At 37.3% G+C, this 18,224-nt stretch overlaps 1 protein-coding gene across 3 annotated transcripts in view; it reads left to right on the top strand.

The window, feature by feature from the left end:
- The window catches only part of CDH8 (cadherin 8), a 383,236-nt gene that overhangs the window by 319,803 nt on the left and 45,209 nt on the right, over positions 1–18,224 (top strand). For all 3 annotated transcript variants that reach the window (XM_045989291.1, XM_045989294.1, XM_045989292.1), the window contains one exon: positions 7,265–7,382. In XM_045989291.1, coding sequence (XP_045845247.1) covers positions 7,265–7,382 — 118 coding nt within the window. The remainder of the gene's footprint in view (positions 1–7,264; positions 7,383–18,224) is intronic.

Raw genomic sequence — 18,224 nt, forward strand, 5'->3', positions numbered from 1 at the left:
TTTCAAGATAGTCATTAACCAAAGTCTGACTTTTAGAGCTCACCTTTGGTAGAGGGGAAAGCAAAAGTAAAAAAATGCAGTGGAGGGGATTGAAGCTAAAACAATCGAAGTGTGAGTCACAGCTTTGCCATTTACTAATTTTGTGAACTTTCGCCTTAATGTCTATTAAACTCTCATATGTTAGAAATACCTGGTACAATATCAAGTGTATAATAAATAACAGTAATTACTATTAATATGGATTTTAACTGGTCTCATAATCTAAAAAGCAAAATACACCTCATTCATATTGTTTTGTTATTGTTATTATTATATCTGCATGAATTTGATTTGGAGCAAAACATTATAGTCCGTCAAGGGTCAATATAATGAAAGACAATCTAGCCCTGTATTGGGATAATTCTTCCTCTGATAATTTCCGAGTATATTATTTATTAAGGGTGAAGGGAGGGCTTGTATTCCCTGATATGTATTTTTGAGTTATTATCTTTATTTTTTCCTATAGACTGGAATCAAATTACAGGAACACATACAATCCGAATCTTTTTGTGAAGTCGTGTTTACAGCTGATGTATATATCAGCTGAATCTCTTGTATGGTTCCAAATTCCATGAGTTTGATTCTGGCTCCTGACCTAAACAAGATCAATATTCCACAGAGAAAATGGTGTCAGGGATTGTTTGAAATTCTTGATCTATTTCATGCAAATATATTTTCTCTGTTTTATTTTCAACCTATAAGTTACTGAATAAGAATTTAGGATAGAAATAAGGTGGGCACATGGGTACGCTTCTTTCCATTTGATCTTAGAAGTCATGCTGACGCCTTTTTGAAGACAGTAAAATTGACACTCGATAGTAAATGGCCTTGGGCCTCGGCTTTGTGCTCATGACATAAACTGGGCAACGTGGTACCGAGAGGAGCTGACATGTCGGGAGGGCAGAGATGCCCATGCAGATGACACAGTAACCACCCGCTAGGGGGACACAGTGCCTCCGCAGAGAGGTGGAAATCTTCCAGGCCTTTAAGATTCAAATAAGTTTTGAAGGATAGCGTTTCTCAAAGTGAGTGCCTGAGGAAAACGTGTAGGGTATAACACAATATATGGGGCAGCGTGCGGGGAGTGTGTGTGTGTATGTGGTTTCCCTAATAAGACTGCAAAGCACTGAATTAAACAAGTTCACAACATTTTCTTCTGCTTGTTTTGTTTAACTATAAGATTCCTTTGCATTTAGAAACACATATGAATCCCAAGAGGGCTGTGTCATCTTTGGCATTTAGCAAACAGCTGATTCTAGAAGCTTTACAATTTCCTTCAGAGGAAACTATATAATAGTGGTAAATGGAACCCAGTCAAAAATCCTTCTCTAGGAAGATAAACGATGCCACACATGTTCAGCCTAGAAAGTGATGTTTATGATGGTAAGGAGACATCAGGAAGCATTCCTGTGAAGTCGTATCATGGAAGATGGAGAAAAGAGATTGAAAGGAACCTGAGACTTCTCAGCTATATTAGAAAGTGTGGGTTCTACCCTATCAGTGGAGTTTTCGAAAAAGAGCAAGTGAAGGAATGTTTTAAAATAGTAATTCAGAGGTGCACAAAATACACATGAAACATGCAGAGTCCAGAAAGAAAAGGGTATATAAGAAACTGGAAACCCCAAACGTTGTATAAACACATTCTTCAGGAGCCCTTGCTTTGTATCATTTTATCTCAACTTAGTTTCGGGAAGGGAAAGGGCAGTGAAGGAAACAGAGGAAAATGTCAAAAGTTCTACAAATGAGTTTGTGAACATACAGCCCCCAAATGTCTACCCAGAGGACTGAGGACTTCACTAGTTTTTAAAAGAGACCTATCAGATCAAATCTATATCCTCCTGTTGTATTTTCCATAGGTCAGATTTCCATGGTATATGCTCTGAACAGCCACCTAATGGTTTTTAAAGAGAAGGACGTCGTCATGCAAAAAAGGGGGGAGCAGGGCATGGGAATGGGAAAACACTCTGGGTAGAAAAAGAAAAAAGTCTTGGTAGAGATTGGATTACCATGCAAATTATAAAACAAATCTCCAGGAACTAGCAAATAGCTATGAATAGTGCTTATATTTGAACTATAGTATACAGTTTTGAAATAATGGAGGATAATTGGGTCATTATATGGATTTTAATATAATTTCCCAAATTCCAATACTTCCTCTTTTTTAAATTACTTCCTCTTTTTTAAATTTATCATCATTGTTATGACTTGATTTCTCTTGTGTATATAACTTTTCTCTTCAAGGACCCCTCTTTTAGGGGACGGTTCTTAACCTATTTTGTCTTTCATTCAGTTATAGAAATCACTGATAATCTGATAATATGGACTTTCCTCCTCCTATATGTACATATATGAATAATTCAATTTCACTTTTAAGCTGACAGGTTTGAACCATGTGACACTCATTCACAGATCATCCTTTCTTTTCCCAAGTTTAAAACTCCTGTTCTAAGAAACAACATTAGTATTTCAGGAAAGCTAATATTGATGATCAGAAGTAAGCTGGTAATAACGGGCAGAAGAATAAATAGAAAACCACAAACGATGCTGTCCTTCCTGCAGTACCTTTGACTCATTCTCATTCAACCCACTTTCCATCACCTTCCAACTCACACCACCTACAGAAAGATTGCCAAGAGAAAAAGAAAATTAGGTTTTGTCTGAGAAAGTGGCAGCATACTATGATTGTAGACACCATCTTGGCTATCAGTGTTGAGAGTTCCTGGAGCACAGAGGTATATCAAAGAAGTCTGGAAAGCATCCCCAAAGCTGCAGTAGTCCCCTCTTACCTTGTCCACACTCCCAAGGAACTATGATGTCTCAGTCTTCTTTTGGTCCTGCTGTGGGTCAGAATCAAAAGGGGATCTTTATCCCTGGAAAGAGCAACAACAACAAGAATGCATGAGGACATCCTTATTTGCTCTCCAAAATACTGAAGGTCTACGCCCCAATTTAACTGAAATACACGGGCAGGATGTATGAATGTCAACAAGAACTGGAGGCAGCCTGATGTGCTGGGGCAGGAGGATGCAGGTAGTTTGTTATTAGATCTGGGATCAAATGTTATGGATCACATCTTTGGTGCACTAGGTTCCCATAAGTCTCTTCATACATACTTCTCAAGGTTATGTGAGAATTAGCGATGATGCTAAAAGATGCTGACATCATTCATTCATTCATTCACTCATTTATGTGATACATATTAAATAGTCACCGCGTGCTGTTCTTACAGCAGTGAGGGAGGCAAAAATCCAACTCATCATATAGAATCATGCCTGGTTCTTAAAAACAAGTCAGGGAATAATATCTATGGAATCTTATAGGAGATTTCTAATAGATCCCATGATAGTTTTACGTTCTAAACAGATCAGATCATCAGAAATGTGTTTGTTGGATGCTTGCCTTGCAAAAAGGTAATAATGACATGGGCATCCCACTGTTATTAAATATTTTTGAATTAATGTAAAGTAGTCTAAAGTAAAGTTTAAGCATCTCTGCTAATGAAAAACCTAAGTTAGGTATGAGTCTTTTTTTAGTGAAATAGTTAGAATGATGATATGGCCCCATAATTCTCAAAATTTTTCTTTTTTTAGTTTCATGACTTAGAAAGGTTATTTCATTTCGAATTAGTAATCTCAAGAAATTTAATAGAGTCCGCTCCCTAGAATTCCAAGTATGGTCCTGAAATTCATTTCCTTATCCCAACATTCCAGATACACTTTGTTTTTCGGAAAGTTTTTATGTAAACTTTCAGCTTCCCTTGAAATTAATCCACAATAAATGATCAAACATTAGAATTTTCAATTGCATCCTAAGGCTGATAGAAAGGAAAAAACATTTAAACTAAATCCTATCTATGTACTCCTAAAAATCTATGACCTCACCAGAAATTTTTACATCATCTCCTTGAAATAGTTATCCAACAAACTAAAAGTTAACTGACGTCATAGTAGCTCACAGGGGGAAATGTGTGTGATTTTCATTTGCCATTTACTCAATGTGCCTATAAAATCACAGATTTTTGTGTGGAGATGCACTTCCTTGAATAACTCTGTTCTTTTTCTTCCATTGTTTAAACCTAAGTGTGTTCAGATGCTATTACATCAGTGAAAATTTCAGCCTTTTAGATAGGAGTTTCTTAATGCATTTTAATAGCATAAAGTCCTTCAAGTGATTTACCGTGCGTCCACTTTTAGATAAAATGTCTAGACAGTAGCCATCTGCATTAAGATAAAATGAAGTGTCAAAAATGGTTTAAGCCAAATTCTTAACTTGTTCATGGGATATGTGGAAGTTGATTTAAAGAGTCACCATTTCATCACTTTTTCCCCAACACATCATGCACTGAACTTGATGGGAGCTTAACTATACAAACTCTCCTAATGAATAATAAGGAGGATAAGGAGGAAGCTATAAACACCCATCTTCTCCCTTAACTGAAATCAGTTCATCTCAGAATTCAGCAGGCCTCAGAATCACCTAGAAGGCTGTTTACAATGCAGATTTCTTTTTTTTTAAAAGATTTTATTTATTTATTTAACAGAGATCACAAGTAGGCAGAGAGACAGGCAGGGGGTGGGGGGGAAGCAGGCCCCCTGCTGAGCAGAGATTCCCAATGCGGGGCTCTATTCCAGGACCCTGGGATCATGACCTGAGCTGAAGGCAGGGGCTTTAACCCACTGAGCCACCCAGGCACCCCTACAATGCAGATTGCTAGGCCTCACCCCAAGGCTTTCTGGGTCAGTAGGCTGAAGAAGTTGCAAGTCTAACAGAGTCCCTGGCTCAAGTAGATGGAAACAAAGCATATTCATTGCAGGTGTAATGTTTCAAAGTTTAGACCAAACTTATGAGATAATGGCATGACAGGTAATTACACTCCTTTACTTCAGGTAAGCTAAGTTACTTCATCTTTTGTTTTGGTCCTGGTGGCTAAACTAATGAAATAACTCACGTAGATCCACTTGCCAGCAGGTATGAGTGTTTTTCATGCAGGTTACTTAGAAATATTAGAAATGGTATTCTTACAGGAGCTCTATCCACTAAATACATCAGAAGAATGCATTTAGTCATGAATGGTTTTCACCCCAGGATATCAGGAAGTTCTCTTGTCATTTGCCCTTCTTCTCTTGTGCTGACACACTTGGAGAGTTACTCGTTCAACTGGTGCACGTGGACAGAGGAGTCCTTTTGAAACAAAATTGGATAAAGGGAGCAGGGAATGTTCCAGATGCTGAAAAATAAACCCACTCCCCCTCCCCGCCCTGTTCTTTATAACTGTCTCAAAGAAGTTTCCTGTCGAATTCCTCTCTTAAATATTTGGACATGTAGGTGAGCCCTAAAAGAGTTATTTGTGTGTCCCCAGCTTCTCCCCTTGGGTTTCCATTCTTTTGTTTTTATAAAGCTAGAAGCCCAGGGCATCTCTCTGCACTTAAATGTCAAGGCAATGATGCTAGGTGTTCAGACAGAGTAAATATCATTATATTGGCATCTAATCTGATGAGGTTAGGGAATTGTTTGGGTAACAGAAGCTGATACACTTCTCATGGGGCTATGTCATGAATAAATGTTAGTGACTCTAATAAAACAACAACAACGATGACAACAATAATAATAACGACGTTCATTAAACATTCTCTAGGAACCACATGCTTTATGAAGAGACTGACATGAATTTATGTCAGTTGTCAAAACAGCCCTATGAGAAAGGTGCTTTTTATTTGCAATTTTAGGAATACATGAAAACTGAGTTTTCAGAAAGACTAAAGTAACTCAGTGTCACACAATGAGTACAGGGTAAAACTATGCCTTCTATCAGGGCTACTCAATTTCAAGTCCATTATATTGATGACTACTTCACTGTCTTAATCATAAGTTCTAGTCCACACTTTTTTGGGTTATATTGTTACTCAAGCTAAGCACGATGGTAAGATACTTTACAAGGTCCTTAACAAAAGTAAAACACCTAGCAGGTAAGAATGTGTCCCAATTTAAAAATGGAGAAATAGAAGTTGAAAGAAGCTATGTTCTTTATGTCTCAACTTTTCATATAGTATATGCTCAGTACAAGGCAAAAGTCACAGCTGTTCAGTGTTGTTCTCACAGTTGTGTAGGTGATGTTACAAGGCAAAGATCTCCTTCATTCAAAAAGAAATGATCCTTTTTTATCTATCTTCAATAAAATTGGCAAAGTTGAATGGGACCTAATTGTTCAAACAGCCCTAATGAATTAAGCATCATCATTACGTTCATCTAAATTCACAAACCTGAGAGCATTTCCCTGTTAATTCTTTTTGATGGCCTATCTGATAGCACCTCAATTGTCATGCTTTGCAAGCATTTTTTTTGGTAGAAATTATTTTGTAGTTATTACAGTAGTAGTATAAACTATAAGTTTTGCCACATTAACTATTGTCCAGTGTTTCATATTGAAGTGATTAATATCACAGAATCATAAATACGAATTATTAAGCTGATTCTCTGACATCCCAAGAAACAACTTAGCACTAAGTTAATGCAGCTTTGCAAGTGAAATAAGCACTTTCAACCAGCACCGATTCCAAGTGTGTGTATCTATCCAAACAGTTCTCTGCACAGTGGTAATTCTCCTAATCCCTATAATTTATTCATCTCAGGATACACTCCAAAGCATTGTTTGCATGTGTTATCCACTCGCTTTAAAAACAGTGTTCATTATTGGGAGGGAACAGATGCAACTCTTCAGAAAGGTTTGTTGCAGTGATGTTTGTGCCGAGGAACATTCTATTTGGCAAACATTTGTAGCCTGATGAGTAAAATAAAAGATGCATTTTCAGGGGTCAAGATTTAAGTTCTTTACTTCCAAGATCCTCCCAAGGGCCACACTACAATCACTGTAACAATTCCAAATCTCATTATAGATGCCGTATAGACTCAAATTGGAAAGAAAACCTGTAATTACCAGTGGACTTGTCAAATACCCTTAATTTTGCTATTTTTGAGCCACAACCACCAAGTGGACATTAAAGTAATGACCTTAATTATCATCAGTTTATCAAAAACTGAGGTTTTAATGCGATAAATATTTCTCCTTGTTCTTGGCACAAACCATCCACAACAATTCAGAAAACTGAAAAAAAAAAATTTCTTGGACCAAAGTATTAGTCCACTAAAGAGATGTCCCTCAGCTTTTAGAGGCGGTATAAGCCCTCTGATGTCATCAGAAATGCTGATGTCGAGTTTTATGTTACAGGTCATTCAAACAGTGAGTGCCATGGACAAAGATGATCCCAAAAATGGACATTATTTCTTATACAGTCTTCTTCCAGAAATGGTCAACAATCCGAATTTTACCATCAAGAAAAATGAAGGTAAATATATTAGCCCTGTGAAACAGGGTAGAACATAAATTGGAAAATTAGGTGTTGTTTCATAATTTGACTGAAAATATCAATAAAATAATTTTTGTTCACCCAAGAGCAGTTGAAACTTAGCTTCTCAGCCTAATGGCTTGGTAATTACATCACTTCCTCTTTCCAATATTGAAACAATAGATAAGAAAACCGTTAATGTAAAAGTTAATTTTATCCTAGGGAATACCTCAATCACCTTACTTTGAAGACTGAACAGTAAGATTTAACCCCTAGGAAAGCTCCAGGAATTTTGAGATACTGTGATATCTGTTAGATATACTTCGCAGTTGTTAAGTTTTAACTGAATGTTTACCAAGTCTTTAGGGAAATTCTATCCTAATTTTGCCTGATTTGTGGGTACACATTAGAGGTATTTGTTTTAGGCCTGTACCAACTTTGATGATAGGAATTAGATCAGGAAATCCTTCTTGAAGGACACTCCTTATCAGTATTATTTTTGGGCTAATATAAACTGATTTTACTGTTAAGTCTTTGACTCATGGAGGACATTTAATCCATTTCATTATTTCTTGAGAACCAAGTTTGGATTAACTGTTTCCCCTATTGTCTATTACATGTGAAGGTCATAGATTTTTTTTTAAGTCTATCTCATCTGTACATTTTTGTTTCCCATGCTGTTGTATATTCAACAAGCATTTTTCACTGTTTATTTTGGCCCAGTTATATTTAAGTCTTAGTTTCAGCTGTTTTTGAATGATTAGGAAAATAAATGGATTGCCTTAAGCTGTCTCCCAGCCTTACTATAGGTGTTTGTTTGGATTTCTGAATGGTCTCTGTAAAAGCTATACTCAATTAGAAGAGTAAAATTTGGTTCATGACATTTGTTTGGGTTATTTGCTATGTTCTGTTTCAAGGAGGTAGTGAATTTTGCTAACATTTCATTTATGAAATAAAATAACATTTTATGACTCTTGTTAAATATATTATGGCCTTACCTTTTAACATAATGCTACCCAATTCTTTGGGGGATGCTCTGATAGATATGAATGCATCACCAAAAATGAAATGACAAACTCATTATACAGATACTACTCATTGAGCTGGCTTCCACTATTATACACGTGAAGGAGACAAAATCCTGTTCTTTTGTCTCAAATGGAGTACTCCTTTGTTAGCCTCCCCTAACTAGGAATTGTACTCCAAGTATATTGTCTTTGTTTGTTTGGTTTTTGTTTTGTTTGTTTTGGTTAACAACATTTCTTTTTTATGGAAGTTACATGAATATGTCTAAGACAAAAGGAAACTCAGAAAGCCAAAACTGGGCTCTAAGTCTGTGTATAAGTGTGGCCCATTCTCATTTGGATTGTGAGTTAATAGGTATCAGTCTTTATTTTTGCATACGCAATGCCCTACATTTAAAATTTCCTGTGAAGAAATGTTTTCCCATCCCATTCCAAAGGTTCTGGGTTTCTCGGCATTTTCCGCGCATGCAATTTCAAGATATGCCTATAAGAGAAGTACAGCCCATCAAAGGCACTAGATAGGCATGTGCTGAGTGAGTGAGAGGTTTGGGTGCCAGGGAAAGTGTAGTTTTGTACTGTATTTGTTATGCCCTAAAACCTATGAAAAGGGAGATTTTTGACCGTGAATGAATTTCATGTGCTTACTCTAAATTTTAGAATCAGTAGAAAGTAAAAGTTTATAAACTTAGGTAACCTCTTTTTGCCCTATCACACATGGCAATAATCCCTTCAATAGAATATTTAAAAGGCTGTGTGTTACCTGTTTTATTTTGAAACTACAAAATGGAAGTTACACTTTTATGTCACAGGTTTGTGTGTGTGTAAAATAATTGAAAAAAGAAAGATGCCAGGTGTTGCAAATATTTTGTGGAAAGCACACTCTCTGTGCCACAATTGTTTATTTTAAATTGTGTGTTTATTTTGCCAAGAGTGACCACATAATTTATTTTTCTGACTGGGACGTTTTTTAAAGTGAAAGGGGTTACTATTTATATCTGTACCCGGAAAAACATAACCAGGACTATCTTGTGAAAACCAGGACATGTGTTCACTGTGATTCTGGATTTAGGATCCAAACATTCAACATCTCCATAGAATAAATCATGAGCCCAATGGTCTTTGGAATAGATGTGTATAATTTATACTCCTTTCCTTTTCCTAGATCAGAAATTCATGAGTTTTGCTCTTTAGACCTCAACCTTTTTGGCATCTGGATAGTTACTCTAAGACTGGGGGCGGGTGGGGGCAGGAATGGTCCCTTCTTCATACGTAGAAACAAAGTAATGGGAGAAGGTTGTCAGATTTAAAATGGTGGAGATATATAGGTAAGTAGATAGATAAACGAATATTTTGTTAGCCTAGTACCCATTCCCTAGTAATGACCAAAAAAAATGCAAATACAAAAAAGTCCAAATACTAGATACTACTTATTTTAAAACTATGGTATATTCTATGTTTGAAAGATGGAGAGAATTAAGTAGTATTATTACATTTAGAGTTGTTTTTCTCTACAAAAGATCGGCTTCAAAATGGGCATTAGCTGATGTTTCTCCACTGAGAGTGTCATGATTTACAAGTCCCAGGGTTACGATTTTTGAGAAAGCCATATATCCAAATTCATAATTGATGGGTAGACAATTTCCCTGTTTAATTAGATCCTTATGGGAGATGGTTTTAGTATTTGGCATTTTCTGAAGAACTTATAGCCTCGTCTTTCAACTTAAAGTTACTGTGATCTTTCTCCTCCCTCATACAGATTGGTCCTTCTGCAATTTTCAGCAGACTAATTCATAATCAAAGGCAAAATGAGATAGAAATTAGCTGTCTCTTATCTCCTACACAGTTGAGTGATTTCACAAATAATTCTCTTTCTGAATATATGAGATTCACATTTCATCCAGATTAGGAAAGCAACCTTCAATACCAATGAAGGTGAAAACAAAGGTCAAAAATATGATGAGTCATTTAGATCATATATAGACACCAATCATAGCACTTTGAATTTCATCAATTATATGGCCCAGTCATCGGTTTCTCCATCTTCCAGTTGGGGTGAATTTAGAAGCAAGAGGAGTTTTGCTGACCACATTTCATATTGGCTTCCATTCTAACTGTGAAAATGGAAGATACTCTACAATTAAATATAACAAGACAGGGAAGATAAATGGACCTTTTACAGATACAGGACTATCTTGCTTGCAGAAAATTTCAGGTCTGCCAGAAACCTGATCTTCTCCAGCCTGCACCTTGTTGCTAAAAGGTATGACTGGGATTGCCAGAAAGCAGTCTGGTCAAATGGGATTCTTTATGTTTTTCACTGAATTATTTGAATCATGTGTGTAGAGAAACGAGGAAAAACATAAAGCCCTGCTCCCTAGAGAGGACATTATGGAAAGGAAATAATTAGACAGTAAACTTGGCCTTAATTACAACTTGGTTAGGCTTAAGAAAAGACACCAGGGAGCCAGGGTACCTAAAGACACTAATATTTCTTTTCCTCTTCTTGATACCTTCTTTTTGAACAAATTCCTATTGATAAGGACCGCACTCTATAGGTGTAATTTTGACAATTAATTTAAATAATGGCAATGCTGACTAGAGCTTTGAAATAAACATGCCTTGGGTTATCTCAATGTCCATGACATGCTTACCTGTTTAGAATATAATTCATGTTTTGTTTTGTGAGATTTCTACCTCAACAGACTGGGCAATTTCAAGCAGTATGTGTTTTACGTCTTTTTATCCTCTAGAAGCATCCCTTGTAAGAACAATTATGTTAAGCCCTCGTTACTCAATCTGTACTATCGGGATAACAATACCTATTCACCCTCAAATATGCTGGGATAGATATGTGTAATCTATCTGCTAGACATCTCTTAGCATAATGTCTGGCACATTAAAAAAAATTCATCAGTAAATGGGACAAAATGCTCATTAGGTTAATCTATTAATTCCTAAATTCCCATGCTATGTTCCATCTCCTCTGGCTTATTGTTCTCAAGCAGGTCTCTTTGCATCTTGAACTCTGTTAATTTTTGAATGTTGTACAAAGTGGCCTCAATGGTAGCTTTGAAAACCTTCATCCTTACTAGAACGCACTGCAAGAAATCTGCTTGGCAATGTGTTGCAATCTAAAGAATACTGTGATAGAAAGATATAAGAAAAAAAAAGGAGGAGGAGTAAAAGGTAGGAAAAACTGAAAATATTTATGGGTCATGGAAATAGCCATAGGATTCTTGGATCTGGTTTTGAATATGAAGTCTTTCTTTTCTTTCTGTCTTGCCAAAATGAAACTCAGCTTTCTCCACACAGTAGCTGACCCCAACTTCCAACTCGAAGGGATTACTTTCCATTCTGGCATATCAGGTTGTTTCAAACACCCATAGCCTCCTCACACACATACCCCGTAGAATCATGTTGCATGGGCTGGAAGATTAAAGGCCATCTTTCTTTGCTCTTTTGAAGAAAGTCGACCTATCTCATGTTGCTCTTGCCACAAAACTGAAATTTGCTGCCTGCAGGTGGATGTGAATTTCCCTGATCCCAGGCCAGCCTGAGCTGGCCCTCTGTCCTCCATCTTTACTCATGCAGAATCTGCATGCCTGCCTGGGCTGGACTGAGGATATGGGTGTTGAGGCAGACAGAGCCCCTCTTTCATCCTCCTTAAGCCAGCGGTGCCCCGTCTGGGCAGAACTGGACTTGAAAGGTCTTTCCGATGACCCAGAGAGCAAAGGTGGTCCACTTTGTAAGCCAAATGCCTCTTTTTGGCCACCGGAGACATCCTTGAGTTCTTCATTACACCAGGCTGCTTTGACGCTAACACAGGACTTTCCAAAATAACATCTTTCCTCAAGCGGCCTTTACAAAACCTCCATCCCTCAGCCAGAGCCAAGCCACTATTGTTGGGTTTCCCAGGCAACCATACCTAAGCAACAAGTGAAAATCGTGTGCCTGTATGAGTGTGATAATGAGTACCTACATGTGTATGTTTGCAATATGGTGACCCTGTCTTCTCTGCTCACATAGAGGACGTTTCCACAGCACCACACAGCACCAAACACTGACTTGAGATCTTTTCCATATAAGTCATCAGCTCTGCCCCATATGAAGCATGGTACTTTTCCTGGATGTTGAATCATAAAAGGTAGAACTCAATTTGCCTGAAACAGGAGGTCCAACTGGGATCCCAAATATGCAGAATAGCATTATGCATACATGATCCAAAGGCTTCTGCTTCAGTAATTCATAATTTATTGTTTATGCTTCCAGCAATGTTCCGTTGATAAAAAGCCATTTATGTTTCATTTTGTCGTCTAAACTGTAATTAAGGATGATGTGCAAGCTAAGAAAAATAGATAACAGATCTGTACTTCCACTCTCCAAGTTGCATATGATTGTGCAGTTGGTTCAGAAAACTAGATTTTCTTTGCTTAAATAGTTTCAATAAAACTCTTGTCATTTTGTATAGTCTCCATATCTTTTTGGATTGTTTGTTTTCTTTCCTCTTTTAAATCATAATAGAAGAGTGCTTTCAGAAGTTAAGAATTTCCTTTGCAAATATTGAAAATCCTAAAATTATTGCCCTGTTCAGACATAGTGCTGCTCTGAGTGTTTTTTTAGTGTATACTGTGGGAGACAATTCTGAGATTACTGACTACCGGGCATAGACTTATATGTGCGGTGATCTATCTGCTATTCAAAGTTATAAATTGATTTAGAGCTTCTCAGTCAATTTGCTAACTCCTTTCTGGTCTGTATAGAGCATTCTAATTCTCAGGATTTTTGAAAGAGAAAAACCAAGAGATAAATTGGTACATGCTTAGTTGTCTTAAAGTCATCTTAGTTATCGTAAAGATGGCTTAGGACATAGAATCTTCTCTTCGAGATTTTGCTTTCCGAGACTTTTGCTTCAAAAGAGAAAAACAGAAAAATAAAGGGATCAACTGAACATCAGCAAGAGGAGAGAGAATTACTCAGAGAAATGTTTTTTATTTATCAGATCTTGTTTGGACCACTTTCTTGTTTGTGCCATTAAAAAATAATGCTATTGACTGATTTTTAGAATCTATTTGCAAGCGTAAAAATAGGTCTTGGGATTTTGTGGGTGCCAGATAAACATGACTGTCCTTTTGGCAAGCACAAGCAAATATTAAAAATTGAATGTGGAAACAAAATGCGCTGTCAGTCAGTGCAAATTCTCCTTTTCTAAAAAAGCACTAAATGTAGTTGACAATCACTGTATCTCCTTTCAGCAAGGAAGTCTGAATTAATTTTGAGCACTTTATGGACACAACAAAGGCATACGTGACATTCTATCTCAGCATGTGACCTGAATAACACACATCATGTCCTTTGGATCCCTTGGTTTATTTATTTTTTTTTATTTTTTTTTAAAGATTTTATTTATTTATTTGACACAGAGAGAGAGATCACAAGTAGGCAGAGAGGCAGGCAGAGAGAGAGGAGGAAGCAGGCTCCCTGCTGAGCAGAGAGCCTGATGCGGGGCTCGATCCCAGGACCCTGAGATCATGACCTGAGCCAAAGGCAGAGGCTTTAACCCACTGAGCCACCCAGGCGCCCCGGATCCCTTGGTTTATTAAAGTGGATAGAGAAAGCAGAGAAAGAATTTGGAAACAGTAAAGGGGATACTCACAAAGATAAACGTCTTAAAAGCTGACTTGGGAAGAATTAGAATGAATAGTGAAAGAGAGATACTGTGGAATATAGAACAGCGCAAGCTTCATGGTTAAGAGTATTTAGCTTTGAATCCTAGCGCTCTTGATTATGATCTGTGAGAACTTTCACAAATAACTGAATAATCTTGAACATTTATCTATGAAATGGAGACAGTAGGGCGCCTGTGTGGCTCAGCTGGTTAAGCGACTGCCTTCGGCACGGGTCATGAGCCTGGAATCCCAGGATCCAGTTCCGCATCGGGCTCCCAGCTCCACGGGGAGTCTGCTTCTCCCTCTGACTTTCTCCTCTCTCATGTTTTCTCTCACTCTCTTTCTTTCCCTCAAATGGATGAAAAACTCTTTTAAAAAAAAATGGAGACAATAATTACCCATATGTTGTTTTGAATAAGAAAATAATAAGTTAAAAAAAACAATGTGCTAATAAGTTCAGTGTCTGATAAATTGAAGGTACTCAATAAAAAATAGTTTCCTTTCTCTCCTTTCTCTTCTACAATTTTCCTGAATCTCTCTCATTCCGCTGCAACAAACCCACACCCACAACCCAATGCAACGAACAAAAACATAAATAAGGAAACTAAAATAAGGCATTTGGGTGATAAGTAATGCTGTGCTATTTAACTGCCTCCTATCTGAAAGCCCAGTGATTGAAAATGTCTGTAAACACCAGTCATGAGAAAGGAGAGGAGACATGGTAAAAAAGACTATTTGGGTGGCTGAAGTTATTCTTTCAATGCAGTCTTCATTATCATTAAAAATAGTCAATGGACAAAAATCTTAGGTCTCCATAGAACTGGGTTTTCTATCTCCAGATCCAGTTGCACACAGCTCTCTAAATATGGGCAAATGGAACACCTGGGAGTTGATAGAATGATAGAATTTTCGAGCTAGGAGCACCTTAGTAAAACAACAACAACAAGCCAGATTGTGAAGATCTTAAATGCTAACTATGGAACACAAAACGTTTTTGTAAAAAAAAAAATCAATAATGGTGTACTTTTAAAAATTAGGTGAAGATGAAGGGTGCTCCCTCCCTAATTTTATTATCCATCATTCTCTCCCTTCTACCTTGTTCTCATCTTCTGTATTCCTTATACATCCTTAGAGTTGAACATACAAAACTGATGATGATTTTTAAATCCACTGCCCCTTCCTTTTATCTAGAATACACATCTACTGGTCCCTCCATTTTCTATGTAGCTAATTTCCAACCATTCATAAGAACTCAGGTTCCGCTCATCTGTGAGCAGAGCAAGGAAATGTTTGAAAAGTGGCTAAGAAGTGTGTTTTCTTTGCTTTTCTCTATAGGACAGTGTGGTAACTGCTAAGGCAGAGACGTGGGTCAAGAAATGTCCTCTTCATTATCCTCTAGAGGTTATTCACAAGAGAGTATATCCTTATTCACTCATTCATTCCCTACCTATTTATTGAGTGCTTACCCTGTGCTAGGCATTGCCCCGGAAATGCAAGCACAGCTGTGAATAAAGTAGACACTGTTTTTGTCTTCACTGTACAGGAGTTTTTGTTCTCACAACTCAGATTTCTACTGATTTGAATTCACGGAAAGGAAGGCTATAATTTAACATGGATTTTTGTCATCTAGTAGAGAAATTCAGACACTAACCTGCAAAATACTATGATCTGGGGAGGCATGATCACACACATTCTAACTTCTATACTGTCATAAACAACATTCCCTCTTAGACCTTACCCAACTTGTAAAACTGGCCCTACCTAAAAAAGAGTTTCCATCTTTACAAAGCAATGGGCTGATAAGAGTGGAGATCTGCATCCATAGTCATGGGCAGATAATTCTTCCTATGAGTTTCAGATCGCTGTCCTCACTAGGCCTACTCTCAGACAAGTTGGACCACACCACTCAATGTGCTTCTGGCTACAGTCAGATCATGATGGTGAGGTTCGTTTCCATATTCAAGGTGGTCCATAGGCATCTCTGTGATTTGTACGGCAGCACTACCAGTGAACCAGAGCTAGGGATTCTCTATTTTTTCAGGTTTATTAGAATCCATTATAGTTTCGATCCAAGCTCTGTTATACATCATGTCTTTTCCAGTTCCCATGCATGTTGGTTCAAATGCTTGTCAGTGACCTGGTTTTAGCTAACTTCCAGTGTTTAATGTTTACTGAGGGCCCCAGGCAACTAGAAGATGGTATTGTGGTGCTTTTTGGATATAGCACAGGGTTCATTTTCTTTCTGTCCCTAAAGTGCCACCAGAATGAATGTCCTGATGCACTTCATAGAGAAATATAGTAATTATGGAGTAATTGTTGTCCCTGGACCATTCTGGGTCACCCCTTGCCTTTGGTTTCGTCCTCCTAGATTGCTTACTAAAATTTCCTCCCTCGGGGCGCCTGGGTGGCTCAGTGGGTTAAAGCCTCTGCCTTCGGCTCAGGTCATGATCTCAGGGTCCTGGGATCGAGCCCCGCATCGGGCTTTCTGCTTGGCAGGGAGCCTGCTTCCGTTCCTCTTTCTCTGCCTGCCTCTCTGCCTACTTCTGATCTCTGTCTGTCAAGTAAATAAATAAAATCTTAAAAAAAAAATAAAATAAATAAAATAAAATAAAATTTCCTCCCTCTATTGCTTGAATATATTATTCTCAGCCTTTTGACAGCTATTTATCTTTGGGCTATCTGAGAAAAAAAATGCTATCGCACCTGGTATGCTGAGCACAATCATCCTTCTCTGAGTTTCTTGCTTTCACTTGGCCAGACCATCATCACTAATTCCATCAAGGTCACACTGATCTACTTCTCTGTAGACTTCAGCTTCCTCTCTTGCAAAATGAATGGGTTAGTGCTGGGGAGCTAAGGACTCACCACTCCTAATATACTGTGTGTACACAGGTGGTATTTGGAGAAATAGCACAAACTTTGAAATCAGACAAGTTCCACATCCATGAATTAATGGACATGCGATTTTGGCTGGAGCTTTTAACTTTCTGTAACGGACAGTGTTTGATAATGTTAAAATGAAATTGCTGTGATGAACAAATGAAAGAATATAGGATAAATGCCGAGGGCAGTCCTTGGAACTTACAGGATATTCTATGTACTTCGTCTTCTTTATCATCTTTCCAAAGGAATAATGCATATGGGAAGTCATCTTTACACCAGAAATTATCATACCAAATCTCATCCATACTAAAATACTATGTAGTATTATTAAAAGATATGTGTCTACAATATTACAGGTTCTCTTTCTCAGTATGTTTGGGCAGAGTTCTGGACATATTAAAGAATTTAATCACTCCCATACATCAAAAGAACTCAATAAGCATATGATACATAGGTCTAATAGCTCAGAGTTTGGCAGCCTTGCTTATATTCTATGGCTGGAGATAGGAAATGTAAGAGTTTTATAAAGGTATTTAATTAGTGGATTAGTTTTGATTTATCAGGAAGTTCTTTCAAAAGAGTAGGGCTTGAATAAAGTTTTATAGAAACGAAAACACTGTTATGTGCAGAGGTGCATATCATAATCAAGGGATAATGGTCAGATATACAAGGAATTTACTTCAAGGGACGGTAAGGAATGGCCAAAAATGTTTTTAAAGACAAATGCAATGACACATTTTCTGGAGATCCATGAACTCTATTATCATAAGACTTTGCTTGGTTTGCAAAAAGACATTAATGATGTGGCTTTTCGTGTTTTAGTGTTTTGAGTATGCATACAGTCCTAATGTTTTTCATAGAATAATAGAACATTTAGGAGGTTTTAAAGGACACACACACACACACACGTGCACACACATTTACTAATGGAGCTGGGAAGTACATTGATATAAACATACTACATGGAAAAGTCTGCTCAGTGCATACTCTCATATCTTAAAAATGAAAAAAATAATAACTTGGCTATGTTCTGACACATACATTGTGAAATGACACAAAACGCCTTTCTTATACATGTTGGTAGGCTAAAGTTCAACGAAGAAAGTTTTAAAATGGTTAGGGGAAAATTATCTAAAAGTCATTATCTTTTTTTTCCCAAAATAAGATGACTAAAATGTACGCAGGAAATTATATAAAGTTCACATTTTGGTTGTGTAGGAGAGAGACAAGAAGAAAATCTATGCCCCTCTATTAATCCTGCTATAGCC

Source organism: Meles meles, chromosome 19, assembly GCF_922984935.1.
Source record: "Meles meles chromosome 19, mMelMel3.1 paternal haplotype, whole genome shotgun sequence".
Classification (NCBI taxonomy): domain Eukaryota; kingdom Metazoa; phylum Chordata; class Mammalia; order Carnivora; family Mustelidae; genus Meles; species Meles meles.